General features: G+C 37.6%; 1 protein-coding gene across 3 annotated transcripts; it reads right to left on the bottom strand.

Annotated features, from left to right (window-relative positions):
- Window positions 1-840: 840 nt before the first annotated feature.
- Window positions 841-23,743, bottom strand: TRIM23 (tripartite motif containing 23). Of its 3 annotated transcripts, none has more exons than XM_054284441.1 (11): window positions 23,592-23,743; window positions 22,773-22,935; window positions 14,881-15,002; window positions 13,757-14,035; window positions 12,950-13,132; window positions 12,203-12,418; window positions 11,017-11,151; window positions 6,035-6,164; window positions 5,822-5,932; window positions 4,281-4,405; window positions 841-3,936 (listed from the first exon to the last, which is right to left on the bottom strand). In XM_054284441.1, exons 1-11 carry the CDS (start codon window positions 23,679-23,681, stop codon window positions 3,757-3,759), a joined length of 1,734 nt encoding a protein of 577 aa, XP_054140416.1. In that variant the 5' UTR covers window positions 23,682-23,743; the 3' UTR covers window positions 841-3,756. The 3 variants fall into 3 exon arrangements, with proteins under 3 accessions (XP_054140416.1, XP_054140425.1, XP_054140433.1); XM_054284450.1 differs by having other exon boundaries at window positions 13,814-14,035; XM_054284458.1 differs by lacking the exon at window positions 13,757-14,035.
- Window positions 23,744-23,893: the final 150 nt, after the last annotated feature.

Below are 23,893 nucleotides of genomic sequence, written 5' to 3'. Positions count from 1 at the left end.
TTTCACCAGTATTCAGGTCAAGTTCTAGCTGGGCTTTGGCCATTCTGATTTTCTCCCTGCATAACCTCATAGCACCCTTGTAGTCCTGATGAGTTACCTGTCCTTTCTTCCAGAGGTTATAAAATTTCTCTCTGCCCGTTCCAACCGGAGCTCTCTGTTGAGCCAGGCTGACCTCCTTTCTCACCAACTCATCTTTCAGCACCTGGGTAGACCCTGCTCCTGCACCTCTTGCTAGGATTTCCTTCTGCTTTCCTGGACTCTTCCATTGCTCTTAAGGACTACCTCCAACAGGACTCTCTCAATTAGTTTCCTGAAGAGGCCCTAGTTTGCCCTCTGAAAGTCCAAGGAGGCAGAGCTGCTGACCCGTATCCTTACTTGTCCAAGAATGGAAACCTCCTTTTGTGATCACTTTGCCCAAGACAGCCTCCAAACATCACTCACGCATTTTTCTCTGTTCACAAACAGTAGGCTCACACTGAAAGCTGAGACAACTTCTCAAGCTGCAGTGAATGTGGTTCAACAGAGCCCTGTTACTATGCTGCTTAGTTAAATGTACTCTATAAACAGCAACATTGATCATGGCAGTTTATGTTCACCTAACACCACTACACTCATAAAAGACTTGGGAGTTTACAGTTATGGTAACTTCATTTATGAATCGAGATATGATGCATAATAACCAAATATATTTCCACAAAAGTTGCTGCTACCATCAGGAAGTTTATCTTTAGTGAGATACACAATCAGTAAGAAAAATTCCACAGGAAGTTAAATGTAGTGCACCTCTATTCTCAGAGGACCTTAAAGAACAAAACAAAAAGGCAAGTTTATTAAAATTAGTTCTCAAGGTTTTACATATTTTATTGAAAAGAAATTATTTTCTGAGCAATGCAAATTGCAGCAGTTCACTAATTTCTTCTACTAAAAGAGCTCTTTCTTTAAAGAAATCTTTACATAAGATCCACATCTACTCAACACTCTCACAACCAGACCCTCATAGTCCACGGTAATTTTGAAGATAGAATACAGAAACAGTGATAAAACATGACTGTTCAGTTAGCACAGACATACTATTTTTGAAATGAGGTTCTTTAAAGAAAGCTACAACACAGTCACTGGATGTTGCATTTACTCAATTTTGAAATTACATCAAGATCCTTTGAAAAGTTTATTCAGTCTTTCTAAACAGTCAGCAATGCTTTAGTGAGTTCTAGTTCAAGAAATATTCCAATTACATATTCCATAAGTCAGTACACTAAAAACTAAAGTTCAGTAAAACTGATGAAACAAGCTTAAATTTATAACTAAAGCCATTTATATGTTGTATTAATGTATAATACGAATAAACCTCTTAGTGTACTCTACACTGAAGAGTTCACAGACATATGCAACACTTTCACATTTACTTCAAGTCATCTTAAATAAATTCAATTTAAAAACACTTTCATGGTAGCATTCCATGTGTCACAAGCAATCACTTGTACTTGAAAATATGCATGAGTGACAATTTTTCCTCTCCTCTCAAATTTAATGTTATTTAAAATACCAACTAGTCACCTTGAACATTTTGAATTAGAACTATACTGAGCATCATGTGTAACTAAAGCCTAAGCCAGCTAAAATGAAACTAAATCAAGATTCCTCTAAAGAATGCATGTCTTCTGTTAAAAATATTACAGGAAAAGATAACTACCATACTTAGCAGAACTTGCTCATATTTCAAAAAGAGCTGTGAAGGGACAGTCAGTCCTAACTAGGTCAGGGGTTGCTCTGCAGCACAGGCTAAGCAGATGCTCAAATCACAGCCACCAACTGTGTACTGTGCAAGAAGTTACAGGCTGGGAAGGAAGAACAATTTTAAGTTTGGTATGTGCAAAAACCCCACTTTTCACTCCATTATAAACTGTTTCCAATTTTATCAGCTTGTCTAAATAAAGACTAAATACTCTGTCTCAGTACCTGTACATGTGTAGGCATTGAAGACCACTTCACAAACATTAAACTACTTTAAAGCTTAGTGTTCCTTCAGATATTATTCACGTCATTAGACTTGCTGAATCTGAAGCTGCATTTAACATAATTTACCTGAAATTTAAGTAAGAAGAATACTACAAGTGTCGTAATAAGGAAGTAGTTATATTAACTGCTTCCTCTAGAAGAAAAGTGCAAATGTACTAAATTATTCGTTTACACATTCTTGGCTTTACCTAAGGTATGTAGCAGGAAAATAACATAAAATTTCTAATAATACAATGAAAGCAAAGCCACAGACAATGGAATACACTTTCTTTACTAGGCGAGGTTCAGAGCTCTCACATGTAAACACTTTTCAGCATGGCAAAAATATCTCAATGTCTGTGAAAAAACACTGTTCACTTGCACTATCTAGTTCTCCTGACTCACCTCTACTCCAGTAAGAAAAGTTATGATACAGAATTTTGATCTACTGCTCAGAGTCACTGTAGCTTCTCTACCAACAGGAAGAGAGTCCGTGGCATAGCTGCTTCAAGTGGCAGTGGCCATGGACTTAGAGAAAAGGGAAGAAGATTCTGGTGTGCATACCAGACAGATAAAATTGTTCACAAAGTTGCATGTCCAGCAGAAAAAAAGATATCACTGGGTCATTGCAACCTTCTATAAATTTAAACAGCACTACACCTATATTTCATGGGTTTGTGAATGAGTAATCTTCAAAAATAGAGGCATTGGTGACAATTTCATGTAGAAGATACAATAAAAACTCAAAATCTAATTATGGAAGTTTTATATCACATTTTACCATCTACCCTTCCAAAGACTTACAATTAGTGTTCACTGGTTTTACATTGTGTTATTGAATATTTTAAGGCCACTCCCTTATTCTGGAATCATGACTTCTACATAAAAGCACATAGCTGGACTGACATTACACCACTGTACTTCTTTAAGAAGTTTTTTTTTTTAAATTTATTTTGACTTCTTCAGGAATAAACTTAATCTCTAAAGGCAGATTATGTCCCCAATTATGCACAAAACACTTTCACCCCAGTATCACCATAGTATGTCCATAAATAATTCAGTGTGAAAAATCCAACTAACCCCTGCCCCAAGACATAAAACAAATGGCTAAGTAATGCCAAAGCCCCTTAGCTCTGCAATACTTTTCTCCAATTCTGAATTTCCTTTGTGCAGTTATGCTGCCTTTCTGTAACAAACAAAGAGGTTAATAAATAATAAGGGAAACATTTTCTTTACATGGTGTAGCTGCATGTAAGTTTCAATGCCACCTTTGTATTAATGGATTCTTTTGATATTAAAGAGTAGCACCACTTATCTCTAACTAATAGAGCTGGCTATTCTAATAAACTTGAGATGGATGTTGGAATAGCTTCATGGGAAAGTATTTCTAAACTACTCAGAATTCTTATAATACTAATTAACTACTGTAACCGCATTATATCTATTACATGAAATCCAATGCATATTTTGTCAGGGAAAAAAATTAAATTTTAACAATATCTCAAAAGTAATTTCAAGGCATCCTTGTAACGCTCTTCCATTATCCACTAAATGTAGATGTATCAACTTTCAAAATCACTATAATGACACAAGTTTACTGAACCAATTATCCAATCTAGGATGAAAGGTTATATTTTTTTGTAACCACCAACTTAAATGAAGTCCCCTCTTCAGTGAGCAGACCTGGTGCCAACATCCTAAATTGTGCAAACAAAACAAAACCATGAACTACAACATCAAATTGCAGCTGATGCCAAGTTAAGCCACATCCAGGACACCAGCAGCCACTAGCTGCCTTGAAAGCCAGTCCAAACCTTCATAAAGTCCTGTACCACTTCGGGCATCACAACCCTGAATATACCAGCTACGGCCACAGCAGAGTTTGTGGAGACTCAACAGTTCTGTGATTTCTTCCACTGGAAGAGCACCTGCTACATCCTGCAAGAGAATCAAAAACTCAATTATTCATCTGTATTATATCTGAAGCTATTTCATTGGCTTAGACTGAAGCTACAGATCACATAACAACTCTTCAAACACAAAAGACAAATCAAACAGTTAAGCATTTACTACTTGCTACCATAAAAAAAACCCTGATTGATCAATCTACTAAGTATTCTTAGCACCAACACTTACTTGACCAGCATTACACATTACACACAAGGAAAATACCTCCATTTTATCTTTCCACATTAGCACTCTCTACCCACAGCAGAGGGTTCAGAAGGTTGGAATTGGATAGACAAGCTGATGAAAAGAGAGTAAAACCAAATCACAAGTACCTGTTTATTAGCAAAGATCAAGAGCAAGGCATCTCGCAATTCCTTCTCTGTTAATAATTTTGCAAGTTCACTGTATGCTTCACTGACCCTGTCTCTGTGGCTGCTATCAACAACAAACACCACCGCTATGAAAGAAGAAGAGAAATGTTTTACACACATTCACATATAAACTGCAAAATTAGCTTTTAACTTACACCCTTCCTTTTTCTAGAAGCTTTCTATGTGAAGTTCCTCAGTACACAGCTTCAATTTTAAATCCAGGATGACTGAGAAATTCCTTAAATATTTCTGTATTTTAAACAGAAGTCTAGAATTCATCCTAAAACAGTGAAAGAATTTCTAATTCTTTTTCCCTAGTCTAATATAAAGGCCATGATATTTTAACTACTTAGGCCTAAAACCAGATTTACTATGCGAGGAGTAAGTATTTCAGTTTAAACCATTTCTTGATCCATTTATACTCCATTAACTCCCATATGGCTGTCTCAGTTTCCCTTAATGGACTGTAATATTCACAGGTTCAGCCAAATCAGCACAGCTTGCTTCAACTACAGACTATAAAATCCAAAAAAGATGGCCAAGGACCCAACATAGCAGCATTAGATTTTACTATTCACTAGAGAGTAACTAAGATGGCAGAAAGACTGGGGAGTCAAGGGGGCAGAGCTAGAGGACAGAATTTAAAATCAAGGGGTTTGCGATGAGAAAAACCCCAACACCAAAACTAAAAATAACCTACTGCAGATATGTACCAGGGTAACTGCTTATCTTTCTTTCCAACATGCAGTTCCAAGGCAGGCATGATTCCATGCTATTTCACACAGTATGTTTTAAGAAGACAACAGCAATCCCAAAATACAACTTTTAAAAGTTTGAAAAAATTAGTAATTTAAAATGATAAAGTTTGTGTTTAAGGCTGAAATAAGGCACAAAGCAGAGCACATAAGCTGGCGTTTGTAATTCCTAAGTATTTTAGATAATTGTGAATGAATCAATCAAGAGGAACTTCTGTCTGAACTGGGAAAAACCTATGGAGGATTTACAAAACAACAACACAAATTTTTAAGTTCATCAATGCTTTCAGACTCAATAATCTAGCCTATAATCAGATACTACACTGCAATAGCAAGTCAGAAGTTACAGAACTTGGTAGAATTTTTTAAGCTGCTATCTAAGGGCTCCTAAAAGCTGAGTATTTTCAAGTGCTATTTATATTCCATACCTGGCAAGTACTGCTTCTCACTATGCAGACTTTGGGACGCTGTACCTTGTCTGTTGTCAGCTAGAACCAATTTAACAGAGGTTCTAATTTTGTTTGGCTCCATGAACTGTCTGATGGATTTATAGAGAATGTACCTTTATCATCCAGTAGACATTCTGACCAACTGGATTAAAATTTATTAGTTCATGAATCTAACAGCTGTACTTCGCATTAGATGAACAACTTTCTACTGTCATAAATTATTTCTATTAATAATCTGTCTGGCTTTGAAACACAAACTAGAAGACAAAATACATTTAAAGAGCTGTATCAGTACTACCTTGCGTATTGAGATAATAATGTTTCCACAAAGGCCTCAATTTGTGCTTTCCTCCTACATCCCATATAGTAAACTTTAAATTCTTGTATTCTACTGTTTCAACGTTAAAACCTGGAATAAAAATATATAAGTTTTACAATCCTGCTCTGTATGAACATAAAATAACCAAAATTAGTAGATAAAAGTCATTACATTTAAGTCGTAGCTACTAACCTATGGTTGGAATTGGCTGCATGAATTCATCTTGCTTTAACTTAAACAAAATAGTTGTTTTGCCAGCTCCATCTAATCCTAAAGTAACAACCCGAATTTCCATTTTTGGTCCAATATGTACCCTGTTGTCCTGGAAGAAATAGAATATTATGTATTAATAACAACAGCAAATTTTGGAAATTCAATCTAGAAAATCCTTATTTTTAAAACATGTATTTTGTCACCATTTCTAAAGTGACTAAATGGATGGTCTCCAAAAGTACAATGCATAAGCACTCCCAGCAATAACAGAAATAAATAGAAACAAAAATATCCAATAACAGAAATAAAAATATCCAGTAATGTCTGTAGTGAACCTGTAATTTTTACTTGATCTGAGTTACAACATATTTTTTAGAAAGCCAGTTTTGTGACAGTATGTCTGTATTTGATAAAATTTCAAATTCTTTCATCATTCTTGGCTGAAACCATGTGAAGAATTTTTTTTACGGCAATTAATTAGAGTTCACTGACCAGGAAACTCTTTTTTTTCCCCCCACTTTATTAATGCCTCTACCTAGAGAACTACTTCCTTGCTGGAGGTTCCACAGCTTTACCTCTTCACCCTAAGCCTCTTCCAATCCTTTGCAGCAACAGCAACAACATTACTAGCACTAAGCAGTAATCTGAAGTAGTAGAGAAAAGCAAACAAAATCCCCCAGGTCTTGCTTGGAGACAAGAAATGAGAATCAACTTCCCTATTTGTAGTTTACACCAAGCTATTGCTGAGGAGATGAAGATGACACTGACAACATGATCAAATGGCAAAGCATAAATTCTAGAATAAACACATAGGCTGAGATTAGTATATATTTCTGAAACACATTTTGAAGTACTTAGAACTGCTATCTTGATGCAACACCAGGGTTTCAATCACCAGAACTACGTAGCAGTGTATCTGTTTTCTTGCAAAATCCAGACAGCACTGTGCCTACTCCACACAGCCTCTTATTTCTTCTCACAGAAGAAATACTACTGAGTGCAAAAATACTACATCATCTCTTGGTAAAAGACCAACAGGTTGACAGTGTTGCAGGACATTTAAACATCTATATCACATGACGTGGTATATCTAACTATTTATCTTTCCATATACACATAGATACACACAGAGCATCCATTATGTATCTGGATATATTGTCATCATGACAAGCAACTGTTTTCTCCCTTCTGTCATCAGAGAAGTAGCATACTTTCAGAATAATCAATGCAATTCAATGACCTCATGCTATCACAATCCTGGAAGAGAATAAAAATACCTTGAGAAACTGCTTCCTAAAAAAAAAAAATTAAATATAATTGTGCAATTGACACAATGCAAAAGTCAGCAACATCATGACTATAAGTGTAAAAGCCAGATCAAAGGTTCATCTCATCAAATATGCTCTCTGAAACTAGGCAAAGATGGAGATGAAATAAGAAAATAAGAAATAAGAAATAAGGAAGGTACATAGTGATGATAACTGTCCTAAATAACTTCCCTGTGCTTAAGAGCTTGCAGCTCATGTGAATTTCCTAAGCCAACTGTGAGGTTTCTTTAATCAGCAGATCTTGATGCATTATTCACCTATGAAATTGTCTGCTTGCTGCTTGAAACCTAAATGGGCCCAGATGGTCCTTATCATAGAACTCCACAGACTACCTTTTCAGTATGAAATAAATTAATTACTTTATTTGAGTCTGTGAAATGAACTTGGATAAGCTCAGCAGGTTCAGTCCTACTATTACAAAAGGCATATGGTCCACAACCAAAAGACTATTTGAGATTTGGAAAATGAAACATTGAGACTTAACTGCTTTTGAATAAATTTTTGTCCAATTTCTAGATATTTGGAGTCAGAGGTGAAATTCAGTGACAACAGTGCAACACAACATGATTATCAGAATGGGTTATCTCATTCTGGAAAAGAAGAACTTGTGGGCAGATTTTTGACAAGGTGTAGAGAAAGAAAAAACAAAAAGAAGTATGCAGAAGGGTCTGAAGAGTCTAAAAATGCCATGTCTCCAGCACTCTTTTCACACTCAAACTTTAGTTCTGATTTTATTCAGAGTTTCTGGCAGTGGACCTCCCCAGTTCTTCTCTGCACCTGAAAGGAAGAAGGAAAAGCAGCAGCTCTGGATAGAGCTGCTCAGTTCACAGGTTTCTTGCAGAAGGCAGTACCCTGGCTATGGGCAGAGCTTGCTAACAGTGAGCCAGTCCTCTCACAGCACCACCAGATGTACTGGTCACCTGACAGCTCCCATGGCTGGAGGGCAGAGGCAGTACCACTTAAATCATCAGGGAAATGAAGGAGATGAGTGGGGCTGTCAAATTTAGCCATCCTGCTGCAGTTTGCCTTCTCCAAGGTTTGGAATGAAAACAGGCTGTTCTCAGCATGTTTGTATTCTCTCAGAAGGAATCAAAATGTGATGGAGGCCAAATTTCCACTTTTTGGACAAGTAGTTCTGTCACTTCAAAAAACATTGCAAGCAAAGTTGCTATTTAGAAAACTGTGTGTAGCATCTGCAATATGAGTCAGTAATAATGGACTATTCACGATCATAGCTAGAAACTGACATGAAAGAAGTCTCTCACTGTCAATTGTATCAGCACCTTTAACTAAAATGTTGCTTAAAAAATGACAAATAAACACCCTTTGTGTCTGTATTTCTGGCAGGTGCATAACTTGATGGCATACTTAAAAACAGGTAACCTTAGACTCCTGTTTAAGTAAAACTTGTTTTATTAAATCTCAGTGCAGAAGAAAAATGCACAACTATGATCTCTTCACTTTTTTTCCCTTGACCTCTTTCAAAAAATTTGGTGAGACAAAAGCCCTCTGTACAGGCTTCCTTAATGGTTCCTTAAAGAGCTTTCTCCCTGAGAGAACACTTCCTTCTCAGATAGTCTTGATGTTGGTAAGGGTTAGTTGCCCAGAGTTAGTTTAACATCATAATGAGAATTTATCTGCCAATCTCAGGCACTGCTTCCTTAATAGTTTTCTCTCTCTGCAGCATGCACATATGTGCAGCATGCACATATGCATATTCATGATGACCACATGCATTTCTTATATATAAAGTTCTACAGCCACTGCACTCATTTAACAGAAAACTATCTTTAAATAAGGATCACGATCCTGGGCAAGGAGAATTCTCCAAATCCTCCCTTCAGAGCTTTGTATCTGGCATTTCCCTAGCTGGTTTAGAAAGAGGAAATGGCACTATGACTGTTTTCTTGTGTCATCAGTAAAACAAAATATAGGTAAAATTTACTCATTTTCAAGAATGAAAAGGACTTCTCCCTCCCCTCCTCAAACCTCCACAACTTTCATTTGATATTAAATGTTCCTCTGATCTGGTACTGTCTGAAATGCTTTTTTACATTTTATAATGGATGCAGCCTTCAGTGCATGCCAGCTTGGGAGGGAGACCTTTCCAGTAATATAGTAACAGTTTTACAGTTTTTTGTCTGAAGATTTTATTTCTGCCTGATATCTGTTGCCAGTTCCAGATATGTACAACAAACCTCACTGCAAGTCACAATAGTGGCCATCAGCATAACAGTAATCTAAAAACACATTGTTAAGAAAGAGAACATTAAGCTTTATCAGATGTGAGGAAACAAAAAGTAAGAGGCTGCAGGAATTACTTTCAACTTATTTTTTCAGGGCTGCTGCCATTTTTCTGAAAAATGACACTTGCTTTAGCACCTTTGAAGTTCAGAAATTAACCTTCAGAAGACTTCAAAAAAATACAAATTGTTACAAGATAAAACTAAGTATTCTGGGTCCCCCAAGCCTATTTTAGGCCTCCTGTAACACCTTAGCTAGCTCCTATCATTCTCTTTCCAAATGCTCAGAAATTAACAACCAAAGTTTTCCAAGTCTGACAAAGAGCTCTGAAAGCCAAAGCTTTCAAACATTCAAAATGCCCCTCTGACTCACAATTCTTCATCTGTGAATTGTGATTACTGCTTCATTCATGGAATAATGAGGGTTTGCAGAAGAGGTTTCCTTGGCCCTACAAGCTTTGGTCTCTGCTAAATAGGAAAGAGACAGGCAGACATGAAAATGCTGCATTAACATGGAAATTCAAATATACTGAGGTTACAAAATGAATGATTTTGAAGAAATTTAATTTCCTAAGCCTGCAAGAACTGACATAGAATCTCTATGGAAGCATTAATTTCTTACAGTAAATGTTTCAACAGCTACAGTTAAATTCTCATTTTTGTCTCAGCCACAATAGATCCTCTTCCTCTTTCACCCATTCAGATGCAAAAAAACCCCATACATCAAAGTACTTGTTCCTTGAGTTTCAAACTTACTTACTTTCCTATGAGGAAAGCATTATAAATAACAAATACCATATAAATACACCAAATAGAAGTACCATTATCAAACTTTGAATAATTTAATCCCTTTTCATGAAAGTGGTAGGGAAATTATATTGAAGCAATAAAACCCAAAACTACTTAGAAGATTAATAATGTATTAGCTAAGCTGTGAGTGAATACCAAGCAACTGTAAAACAAATGACTGTTTAATAAACGGAAAGAAATATATTTTTAATATTATAAACTGAAAGTTATAATAGTAGTATTCAATTTAAAATAGGTGAGCAATCTCCAGGAAATAATCAAAGAAAGATGTTTCTAGAACTCCAAAATGCTATCCAACTTCTTTAAAAGAAAACAGCTCATGTTCAAACAAAGTTACGGATACGGTCAATGACAAAAGAACATTTCCCACCCTTATTACAGCAGCACGTGGTTTGTTGCTCAAATACCAGATTGCATTCATCATGTGATAAGACAATGTGGCTCTAACTGATATTGAATTGCCTCAACTTGTTGCAACAAATACAGCATAAAAATGTACATCAATTATTCCTGCTTTATTTTACATTAGATTTGGGACTTCATAAAGTGGGTAACTGTACTTCCATGAGATTAAGAATACCTTTGTAAAAGTGACAGGTATGCTAGCATCCAGCTGTACATGATCTGCAAGTTCTGTAAACTGCTGCTGCTGTTTCTGTAATGTCTCTAGCAATCTTGTAATTTCCTGTTTGGCCAACACTACTCTGCAGTCATCCTAAACAGACAAAGAAAACAAAAGCATGCCTTTCCTTTAGTAATTTACTTTAAAATACCCCAAATATAATATAAACATCATTGCTAGAATGAAGGCTTTTTAAATAGAAATACACTACTTCAAGAAATTACAAGAAATACATTTACAAAAAATGTATTTTTGTAAATAATTTTTGTAAAAATTTATTTATTACATTTACAAGAAATAACATTTACAAAATAGATTTATTTAAAATTGCAACACAAATATGAATATCTTAACAGTTTTCCTTAACACTAGTAGATGTTAAGTTGTTCTGCAGGTTTATGAAAAAACTAACAAACTCTCTTTATGAGCCACCTAGGAGTAATACAAATTATAAGAGACAATAATATCAATGAAACATATAAAGAACATCTATATTTTTCATATATCATTTAAACAGATGGAAGAGAGCAACTGTTTTGCAACATAAGGCAACACACTTAATAGGAACACATTAGCATCCCCCCCTCTCAGGATTCAGAGAGTTAAACCTGACTACACAACCAAACAAAAGCTCTAAACAAATCTGGAAAAAAGAAGTACAAATAACACATTCATGAAGTAGCTTCTCACATTCAGTTTACTATTTGCTACACATACTATTTACTTTTTCCTATCATTACACTGAATTAATAAGAGACCAATGAAAAATTCACACACAGCCACTTTCTTCATACATTTAAGATGCAGAATTACCAATGTCACAAGTGTAACTGTAAAATCCTTCCAATACATTCTGTAGTTTTTTTTTTTTTTTGCTTCAGTCTTGTCTTGCCTTCCCACTAACCTCACAAATACCAGAAAAATCATGCCACAGGATTTCCAGTAACTGGAGGACTCTACGCTTTTGGACTATCTTTGGCTAACACTCCCTTGTAATGAATACTTATATCTCATGTTACACCATGACTGATTTAATCTTATAAGAAAATAATGCAGAATACTATACATCTCTTTTATTATAGTCTAAAATTAACTTGTACTTCCATGTGTTTTGCCATATGCTACAGCTCACTTGCCAACCTACCTGTTGCAAAGTCTTTTCACAGTGAAGGCAAGCTGTTGAAACCTGTGACAGGAGAATGGTCATATCTTCTTGCTGTTGCCTAAGCCAAATCAACTTCTCTCTCACATGAGCATCAACAACGCTAAGAGCCATTTCTTCCTGACGACAAAGGGTTTCATGAAGATCAGAAAAATAGGCTCTGACACATGAGCGAGCATTCTCTGCAGTTCCTGGTACCTAGAATGTTGCAGAAAGGAGATTCAACAGTTTAAGGACACCAGTTGATTCCAGGAGCAAATTTTAAATTTTATTCCAGATTCTAATTTATTTTCACATCTGCCTGGCTATATCACAGTTCACGTCCCAGTTAGGGCTGATAAGATTTCCTGAATAATACCAAAACACTTTTAGAAGTTACTCCTATAATCACATAGCTCATTTGCATGTATAAACACCTCACTAAAAAATGACCAGGGAAAAAAGCCTCAATAGTATTATACCACCTGAGATCATACACAGTCTGTACACTAGGAGTCAAACAACTTTTTCCACTGCCTCCACATTTCCATATAGCCTAAAAACATGGTAACACCAAGTTCCCATCTATCTGCTGACCTAAGCCTCAGTACTGACGTGCTAGATAGAAGACCCTAAAATCTTGCCCTTCAAAACCTACACATAATTTCCAAAGAAAGTCTTTATCCAGTTATTACAGAAAAGCCAATAATCTGTGCATGTGGGGGAAATAAAAAATTTTTAAAAGCATACATGTTCAGTATGGGCCATTCCAACTCCATCTTCAACAATTTGTTCTCCTCCTTCTATATGCTGAACAATTCCAACTAATTTTCTGGAATAATCCGAGATTTCTTCTGTGAAAGTTCTTATACAGTGAGCCATGTCTAAAATGGATGCACGAATCTGGTTTGCTTCTGGTTCCAAGACAGAATGCTATTAATTAAAAGCAACATATCAAACATCAATCGTAATTATCTTCCTTAATAATCTTTTATATTTTACTACATATTTAATATACATGTGCAAGTATATGGGCATATATTTTACACATACATATAGTATAGCCAAGTAAGAACTGAAAACCATCTTGCAATTTAAAAAAGCAGTCAGGACTTACAGATTATGCTGAAACTAGCTCATACATCTAGCAATTACAGAAGTAAACAAAAACTTGCCTGTTTATCATAATTTATTATAAAAAAAGAAGAACAGTTAAATTGCACCAGTGATGTGGTGTGTATGTAGTGTCTACATTATGAAAACAGCTTTCTAAATGATGGCCCAATGTCAATGTCATGAAAACTTCAGAAAAGCGGCAGATAAAGGGACTGTCCTTCTTCACATATACATATTCACATTAGTAACTCACTGAGTTCTTAGATTTTTTTTTTCCTTTATTTTACCATGGCAACTGTCTGACACAAAGGGAAAACTAAAGAATGGGATGAACACATCAAGAGTCTATCCTCCTTTCTTGACAACCTTTTTTACTTTATTTGGATAAATAATTATGCAAGTTACCCCCTGGCATGACTAGAAATTAACTACTAGCAGTACCTTATGACCTTGATGCTTCCCATATTCTTTGCAGACACAACACATGAGAGGACTCGCCTGACAACCTTCTTCTAAACAAACAAACTCAATGGCATGCACTTGGTGTTGGGAGCACATTGTCTTCTCATGAGGCTTATCAGCTAGAGGTACACGCCTGTGCTTCGCCAGAGTCTTAGTAGAATGAGTAAGCTGGGAGCAGTCTGCACACAGGTGAGTGGCACAAACAGTGCAATACACAGATGCAACATGGGCTTCATCTTCATCGCAACGAATGATACTCTAACAACGAAAACCAAGCAAAACTCAAGTGGTTAACATTTAATCCCAAAAATGGAAGAAAAATTAGAAGACTTGTCAACAATACAGTCTTTGTTTAAAAGTTATACACTAATAAATACTTGGACTACTTTGAAACTTGATTATAAGTTCTCAATAACCTTTTTGAAAACGTAAGTTTAAAGTGTTCAGTAATTTTATAAGTCCAAGCTTCAGTGCAAGTTGTAAAGGTTTGGAGGAGAAAATAAATCTGCCTCTGGGAACTTCCTCCAAAGCAGTTATTACAGACCAGAAAATTACTTACAGGAAAACAAAACACCAACAGTCAAATAAGCACTTAGGAAAGTTATCTACATCTAGAAGGGTACTGCAAGATATGTTGCACACCAGCTGTTAATACTGAAATGATAAAAGCAGCTACTTTTGGTAATGAAGAACCACATTATATAATAAAATTACTATAAAAGGCAACTACTGACAACAGCTGAAGTCTTTAGAAAAGAATTTCTGAGGAGTTTCAGAAAACTGTGCTTATATGACTAAAACTAACATACCAAAATAAGTAACCTTTTCTAAAAGCCCTAAAGGTATAAAAAGGGGGTGAAATAGTATGCATGTTTATTAATACCAGTTCATTTTCTGCTTTAGTCAAGTACAACTAGCATTTAATTATGAACAATTAACTGAAGCCTTAATACTAGATACTGGAAGAAAAGAACAGTATTATTGGTGAAAGTTGGCAAAGAACTGATTTTCAATCTTTTTCCTATTTAGAGATAACTTCTAGCAAATGAAACTTTTTTTTGTTTGTTTTGTTTTTTTGGTTTTTTTTGTTTAAAACTCAGTACCTCTCCAGATAGACCAATGCCTTCTTCAGCTGTCCCATACTGCCCAGCAGGTCCATTCTGCAACCGTTCCAAGAGTTCCAACAAAGCAAAGTTCTTTTTCAATCCCCAGACACCAGAATCTCCTATTTTTGATGAAGAGTAAACAAAGGGGAGGAGAGGAAGAAAAAGCTCAAGCATATATAATTTTGAGAAATTCCACAAACCACAGCTGAGATTCGGACAAATATTAAGAGCATATCAAATACACTAATATTAACCAAGTGAGATACAGCTATCAGTTTTTCTGCAAGCTCACTCCATCTTCTTCCTTCCTTTGATCATTGAGCTATTTAATATTTATGCAGATCTTCCCTATCAAAAGATGCCAAGATTTAGAGAAACTTAGTAAAAATACTTGTAAAATAATCTGCAATAGCTAACAACTAAAGAATACAAGGAACACACAAACACTGTGTATTATAAAAATTATTGTTTTCAGAGGTATAGTGAACATTTCTACCCTGCTAATGGAAGCCATGAAGAATTCCCTACTGAGAAGCCTTATTCCCTGTATCACAAGATGCAACACCAATTGCAGATCTCATGCCAGCAAAATCTAAGTAAGAGTTAAAACAATATTCAGAAACAAAACCCAAGGTGCTACACTATTTGATAAAATGGAAGATCACTTATACTCCCTAGAGCAAAGCAGAAACCCATGTCTACTCCTGCATGATCCTTATTTCATAGAAGTTAACATGAAGCAATGAGATGAGAAGCAAAATCAGAACGGCATCCCAATAACTGCTGCTAAATGGTAACCATATTGGCCACATAGCATATGAGAATCCTAGCAGCTGCTTCTTCAAGGAATTGCCATCCCTTGACTCTTTTCTAGTGTAAGTGTCATAAATTTATTGACATTTTCTCTATTGCAAGGAAAAGGTGGCTCATGAGATCAAGCATCATCTTTGAGCACTGGATCATTACTTTTTAACCATAACAAAACCACAAAATTGTTGACGTTGGGAGGGTCGTCTTCATCACCTTGCCTAGGTCACCTAGAGCTGGGTGCCCAGAACCACACCCAGGCATCTTCTGAAAATCTCCAAGGAGGGAGATGCTATCGCCTCTCTGGGCAACATGCAGCAGAGCCTGGTTCCTTTTACAGTCAAAACTGTTTCCTTATATGCAGACAAAACTTCTGCGTTTCAGTTTGTGGACATGACACATCAGCTATCTACATGAACTCAAGGAAACAGTATTCCCATGTGTTTTCCCAGAGAGCCCAGACTACTTGAATTGTCCAGTTGTTTCATGTTGTTTCCTAACCCCTAAAGTTGTTTCATGTTGTTTCCTAACTCCTAGAGTATGCTGCCCAGTGGCAGTCTCGTATGTGCCCTTCATCCTTCTGGAATGCAGAGTCATCTCACTGATCTTTTACAGACATGAAGTTTTATTTCTTCAATATGGACATTTATCAAACACTCCATAGACTCTGATTTATCATTAGAATGGGTGCAGTTCTAAATGACCAGACAGACAACAACTACACAGTTATGGGAAATACCCAGCTGGTAACCACAGTGCTTTATGTAGCTTCAACTTCATGAAACCTTTTTTCCCTAGTCCATCTTCCTCACAGACTATAGACTGTAATACTCTGTTCCAAATTTGGTCACTGAGAATTTATGTGCCTCACAGGTGAAAGGCAATAAATGGATTATACTGTTTTCCTATAGCAATAAGTGGGAGCATTTTTAACTATTTTATGCTCCAACACTCTCAATGGGTATAAACAACACTGATAACCTGTTTTAAAAAAATATGTTTACCAGTAAAGACCATGCATTTGCTGCTTGCGGAAATGGGCCTATGGAAGCACTAGTCAGTAACTAGTGATATCTAACTGAAGTTAGATATAAAGCCAGATGCTTTAAAAAGTCTGTGCTTTTAAAGTCAGGGACCTCTGCATTTATCAGTTCCATGGTGGAAGCCTTCCCTGCTCCAGAGAGGCACTACATTGCCAACACCCAATCTAAGATCAGTGCACTCCACAAAATAAGCTGCAAACAAACAAACAAAATATTTTGACTTTTATTTATCACAGATCTTGAAGGAGTTTACAGAAGGTATGTTCTGTCCCTCCAAAATTACACTAAGCACCAGCAAAGTCATCTGCTTTGATATATTCTGACCTCAGAGCTTCGTAATTTTTTAGGTTGAGCACTCCTAGTAAGATCGAGTCACCTCTTATTACCAGCTGAAGAAATATAGAGCACTATATATATACTTTTAGAATTTAATTTACATCAAAACAGTTTCTAAACAGTCTGGATTTGCTAAATAGGTATGTAGACAGACTAACTCTTAGAAAACAAAGCACTGGAAAGTGGCTATGTGCTTCCCTTCTGGGGTGTTTAGCAATTTCCCACAGCAAACTAACTGTGCACAACCTTCAGTTTCTAAAGCACACAAAATAGTCACATTAACAACACAGCAATATAATGGCTAATACTAACACGCACCTTCCATTTTCAGATTAGCCACTAATCCAGACAGCCATTAATAGCCCAGTATAAATGGATGTACATGTACCAAAAGGATAAACCTACTTAAGTAAGAGATTATAGTTCCTAGCCTTTAAGCAAACATTGTCTTAGTCTTTAGGCAAACACTCGGTAAGGCTGCAAGAGGAACAAGCTACTCAATCATTACAGAGTTTCTTACAAAAAGTCTTTTCTTTCACAGGTTTTAGTGTTTATTACAAAAACCCTAGAAACTGAGAAGTACTCTTCTCAGTTTACAACACTGTATGTGATTTAATCATATTAGTTCTGTTCCATGTCTTGCAGTGAAGAAAAAGTCAAAACAAAACTAATTTACTGAATTGTTACCAAGAAGATCAGAAAAGATAAGTGAGTAGCTATTATGTAGTTGTTTTTTTGGCCATAACTCTAAGATGTCATGAGAAACAAAGATACATCGCTCTAACATTCTTTCTATTATGTATCATGGGATTTGATAATACAAGTACAAGCAATTGTATAACATGTCCATCTTGGCACAGCTAAAAAAAAGTGAAGCTTACATGCTAACTTTTAATTTACTGAAACAGAATTTATACCCAGCTAGCATCCTATAAAACACAGAACCACAGAATAATCTTGAGTTGGAAGAGACCCACAAGGATCACCGAGTCCAACTCCTGGCCCTGCACAGGCCATTTCCAATGACCACACTGTTTGCCTGAGAGCATCCCCCGAACACTTCCTGAACCCTGGCAGACTTGGTGCTGTGACCACTTCCCTGAGGAGCCTGTTCCAGCACCCAGCCACTATCTGGGTGAGGAACCTTTTTCTAATATTTAAGCTGAACCCCCCTGACACAGCTTGAGGCCATTCCCTCAGTCCTGTCACTGCTCACCACACAGCAGAGATCAGTGTTTGCCCCTCCTCTTCCCCTCAGGAGGAAGTTGTGACTGCAATGGTGTCTCCCCTCAGTCTCCTCCAGGCTGAACAGACCAAGTGTCCTCAGCCACTCCTCATCCTGCTTCCCCTCAGTGCCCTTCACCCCTCCATGCCCTCGCTGGACACTCTCCAGTGCTGTCCTTCTTACACTGCAGCACCCAAAGTGCCCCCAGCGCTGGAGGTGAGGCTGCCCCGGTGCAGAGCAGAGCAGAGCAGGACAATCCCTCCCTTGCCCGGCTGCTGATGCTGTCCCTGATGCCCCACAGGACACGGGTGGCCCTCCTGGCTGCCAGGGCACTGCTGGCTCATGTTCAGCTTGCCATCAGCTTGCCCAGGGCCCTTTCCATGGCACTGCTCTCCAGCCTCTCATTCCCATCTGTCTGTACATTCAGTGTTGCCCCACACCAGGTGCGTAACGCGGCACCTTCCCCTCACTCCTGAACTTCATGTGGTTGGTGACTGCCCAGCCCTCTCTGCAGGGCCTCCCAGCCAGAGCCAACAGCTCCTCCCAGTTTTGTATCACCTGTGAACTTCGTATCCCTCCCAGTCCTGCCCCCAATCATTTCTGAGGATGCTGAAGAGCACAGATCCCAAGGTGGAGCCCCGTGGAACCCATCTAGTGACAAGGCACCACTCTGATGTCACCCCATTCACTGCAACCCCTTGTGCCTGACCCATGAACCCACTGCTCTCCCAGCACACGATGTGCTTGCTTATCCAGCTGTGTGCTGGACACCTTGTCCAGCAGGACACTGGGAGAGGCAGTACCAAAACTTCACTGAAATACAAAAAGACCACAACTGGCTTCCCCTGGTCCACTAGGGGGATTACCTTGTCACAAGCATGAATTCTCATAAAAAAGTCACGTCTCATTTTGCTGGTATCTATCATGAAGTTTACATATTTGCACAAATGGGACTTTGCACCTTTTTACTTTAAATCTACCCATAAAATTTTTAGGTACCTGACCTACACATTCTCAACACAATTGACCAAGTGTTTATTTCATATTTGAAATCATTAAACAATGAGTTCTGTATATACATCCATTTACTCTCTTGGACTTCACCTCAAATTGTGCTTTGATCACAAATGTGAGAGTCTAGTAATCTCATCCTTGTGCCTACAAACAATGTTTGTGTTCATAGAAAAATTATTATACATTCTGTCATCTCAAAAGAAGAAGAAAACATGAATAGCAGGAAATGTATCAGCCAGAAATGAGAAAGTGACAGACCAAAAGATATTAAGACTGACTCCAGCTAACAATACAAACGTCAATTTCAGAAGCATGAAGCTTGACTGCAAAAGTACTATAAATAATGAAAGGGATAAAGGAACAACTTTTGTCTAAATGTTTAAATGCATTTTCTTGCACAGCATTTTTAAGCTTCAGCTTGGCACTCAAACGCTAGCAAAGGCATGTGTAAATCTAGGCAACACCAATCAGATGGATTATGTGAAGGATGCCATCACCTGCATATCTCTGTGAACAAGTTTTAATTATAGAAAATAATTTCAGCTCTGCAGTAATGGTAGATAGAGAGAATCTCCAAAGTGCATTTTTCCTAAAAATACCCTGGTCTGTATACTAATTTAAAAAAACCCAGAATCCAACAGAAACAAACAAACAAACAAAAAACCCCAACAAACAAACAAAAAACCCACCAGCCAAAAATAACCAGTGAGAGACAGGACGCAAGAAAACAATTTGCAAGAAATTATTTGCCTTTTCTCCCAGATCAACATACTTTAATGAAAATCTTTGAGAGAAGCCTCTTTTTCTACAGACACCATTTATTGGATTTTCCCTCATATAAACTATCTGAATCAACATTCTCCAGCATATACGATTTCAAAAGTTTGAAAACTTTTCCACTGCACCTTTTTGGTTGAGAAAAATGTTAATCCACTTGAAGACAACAGTTCACATACCTTCAGCATGTACATACTCATTCAAAATTTTCCATTAGAAGATTAAATCACAGGGAACTTCATTAAAGAATTCTTAAAAAACCCAACAAAAATCAATGTTTTATCTATTCTGCAATGCAGAATGGTTTGGCCAAGCTTTAGTCCTATTTGTTCATTACAAAATGTTTTCTCTTGTAACAGGATTCTGTGAACTACTAGAAAATTTTGCTAAGCATGCAAACAACGTTTCAATTTTCAGTTGCAGAATACATATTTCCAAAAATCCTGATTCATGAAGTACTTCTAACCCTGCCTTCACATACAGTTATATATAGAAAGAGACAGCTCTGTATATTTAAACTGAGTCCAGTTCAAAAAAATACAAAAAAAAGTATCTACCCATATAAAGATCCCCCAGTACTTATTTGAAAAAGCTCCCAACATTACCTAGGAAAACTTGGATGAATATAGTATTAAGTCCTTTAGTAATAAGAGCAATGGAAAAAAAGTACCAGAGGTTACTTTAGACCAACTAAAAGTCTCTATAAAATCCATAGTTACTGATTAAGAAATTATGTTCAGCAGAGATAGCTTTATGTCCTAATTTTACAGCTTTTCTTTCAACACAATTTTGTCTTGGCAGGGGTCCTTAGACACGAAACAGCTCTCTGAGACTAGAGAACATTATTTCATTAAATTCATTAAATTGTAGAATTGCTATAGGGTGAACATGGAGTTTGCGTTCTCATATCCTCAAACAGAGGGCAGAGAAGTATGAAAAGTTCCTCTGGGTCCTAAATTGTCCCTCCCTGCTCCTAAGCTCTAGAACAAAACAGAACTACAAGCACAGTAAATTTAACCAATACCAGCAACTACTAGGTGATTAGAAAAAGGTAGCAAATACATAGATATCTCAAAGAGGGGCCATGAGCTGCACTCCACAAAACTTCCTAGTTTTATATCCTATAACCAGTAGTATGTCTCAATGGCGTTGCATATGGAAAGACTAAAGTGCCTATGAACTCCCTCTCCCTCAGATCACCAGGTAAAACTTTTATTCACAGAAGTATTTTTATTTTCAAGCTGTTTGGCTAAGATTTTCTACCCATTACTTTTGTGAGCAACTGCTGATCACAGTGCATCCTTCTTCTTTCTAGTGTCAAACAGCAGGATACAACTCTCTTTATCAACTCTTCAATATATAGGGATCCTGAAGCTTTTCATCCTTCTTCCTAACTGTAGGGGACTTGGAGATTTAATAACACAGCATTTCATAAAAAACTCATCAGAAAGATTAAAAAAAAATCCGTAAATGCTTTTGTAAAGCTTTATTTTCATCAAACATGAAACACACCAAAAAATATGATACGATCCTTTCAGATGCCTGGGAAAAACCGTATAATAAAAACTAAGAAGCAACAAGTTCCCCATCACAAGAGAAAAAGCAGTGGTCTTGGACAAGAATGTTTCATAACAACAGGAGCAAGTGTTGTGCTCTAAGATTCTCCCTCTAAAACCATAGTTTAAAAAATCTTGCATAGCTGCATAGGCAAATATAAGAAGCCAAACAAACCATTACTCTTAACCACTCTACTAGAATGGCAATCATTCATGATTCTCACACTACCACTTCCCTCGCCCAAAAAAAAGCCCCCTCCTTCATACAAGACTGATTATTTCTTTTCCTGATTTCTACCTTCACAAAAACATCCTGCAGAGTGCCTTAATATTCCTAGCAGATTCTTGTACTTCACAGTCAAGTGAATTTGATACTTAAACAATTCTTTCATGGTTTACGAGATCAGAGATGTCCTTTCCTAAAGATTCTCCTTTCAATAGGCTCCTTTTTCCTCCAGTGTTATTCAAAACTGCTGGAGCCAGTCCTATTAACAAGTTTTTTGTTACATCTTCCTCTGATAACTTGTCTTCTCTATAACCCCCTATGGACTAGGTAATTATTATTCTGAAGAAATTATATGCACGTGTCATCTTTTGCCTAAAATAAACTTTCACTCTAAGAAAAAAAATCTTTATCTTATCCTTTCAAATACCATGTGCAGACATTGTTAGAGTAGGGGAATTCCAGTTGATAGCCTGCCACTACCAATAATGCATGTATAGAAGTCATTAACATTGTAAAAACCAGGTTTGTTATCACTGATCCTTCCCTCTATATCACTTCTTCATGAATTCAGGGAAATGTTAGACAAAAATTTACCTATTCAATTACATGGGTTTAGTGTTTAGGACAATAGGAAACTAATACTCATACTTAAGGAACCCTTACACAGAACCATTAAACAGAGTAGTCCCTTTGTAAATATAGGTGTACAAGAAGATGCCCAGGTATAAAGCAAGCGAGCCAGGTTCAAGAACATAAAGGCAAAATCTTTTCTTTCTTTTCCTTACTACACATTCATTACTTGGAAATACCATCACTAAGTGGAGCACTAAGAATCTATGACAAGCACTATCTTCTAGGTATCCATGACTGCAAGTTTCAAGAATGTCAAACTTCTATTTTCTTACCTAGTTCAGTAACTTGTCGATCAAAAGGACAACGAACTGCTCTGCCATGAAGGGGAAGCCGGGTAAGACAGTCATGGCAGACAGTATGGCCACACAAAAGCAGCCGGGGAACTTTGTCCCCTTGCAGAGAAAATACATCTTCACAGACCCCACACTCAAGAACCTGTAAGTTAAAAAACACCATTTTTGGTTTTAAGCTAATTAAAAAGCAGAACTTCACACAGAAAGCTATACAACAATTTACGTTACAGATATTCATGCAATCACAGTAGATAAGCTGAGTCAGTAATTTTGCTTTCTATGCACACATATAATGATCATACTACCGACTTTTAAAAAGTAAATAAATAATTAGACACAAACAGAACATTTTAACTCGTCATCATCCTGCCTGACCATCACTAGTTCCTACCAGCTTCATTTAATACACTGCCACAAGACAAGCCTACTGGTCAAGGGGCACAACCAGAAGAAACATCCCCGCAGGAAAAGGAAGCAGCCAGCAAGACCCTGCCAGAGCAGAGTGTTGGCCGGTGGAGTTTCCCCTCGCTGCTGATGCTCATCAAGAGGTCAGTCACACCAAGTAAGCCAACTTGCAAGCTATAAACGCAGCACTGAGCTAGTGCGAGCAAACAGTTACGGGCCGGAACATCTCAAGCTATAACAAAAAGCACAACTTATGATCATAGAGAAAGAAAAAAAAACCACCAAAACCAGTCCATAAGCCCGGCACCCCAGGGTGCCACAGGCCTCCCGCCTCCTGTCCTGGGCGGGCACAGTCCGCACCGCCACAGGAGCTGGGCCGAGCCGCCGCCTCACCTTCACTGCGGCGCCCGCCGGGCCGCGACCGCCAACGCCAGGCCCGCGGCCACCCTCCGGCCCGGCCTTGTTTACAGCCAGGGCCGCCATCTCGGGGAGGGCGGGGCGGAGCGGAGCGGCCCCGCAGGAAGGAGCGGGGAGCTGCCGACACCTCAGGCACCACCCCGGCGGGCGCAGGCACCGCCCTGCAGAACAGCAAAACTAGTGAGATGTAAAAAACTACGACTCCCAGCGTGCCCCACAGGAGAACTGGCCGGCGGAGGAGGCTGCCGTGCCGCACCCGGACCGCCCAGGGAATCCTG

Source organism: Melozone crissalis, unplaced genomic scaffold, assembly GCF_028551555.1.
Source record: "Melozone crissalis strain CALT ecotype California unplaced genomic scaffold, PUWL_Pcris_2 ptg000005l_1, whole genome shotgun sequence".
NCBI lineage: Eukaryota > Metazoa > Chordata > Aves > Passeriformes > Passerellidae > Melozone > Melozone crissalis.
This window is presented reverse-complemented; position numbering and strand designations above follow the sequence as displayed.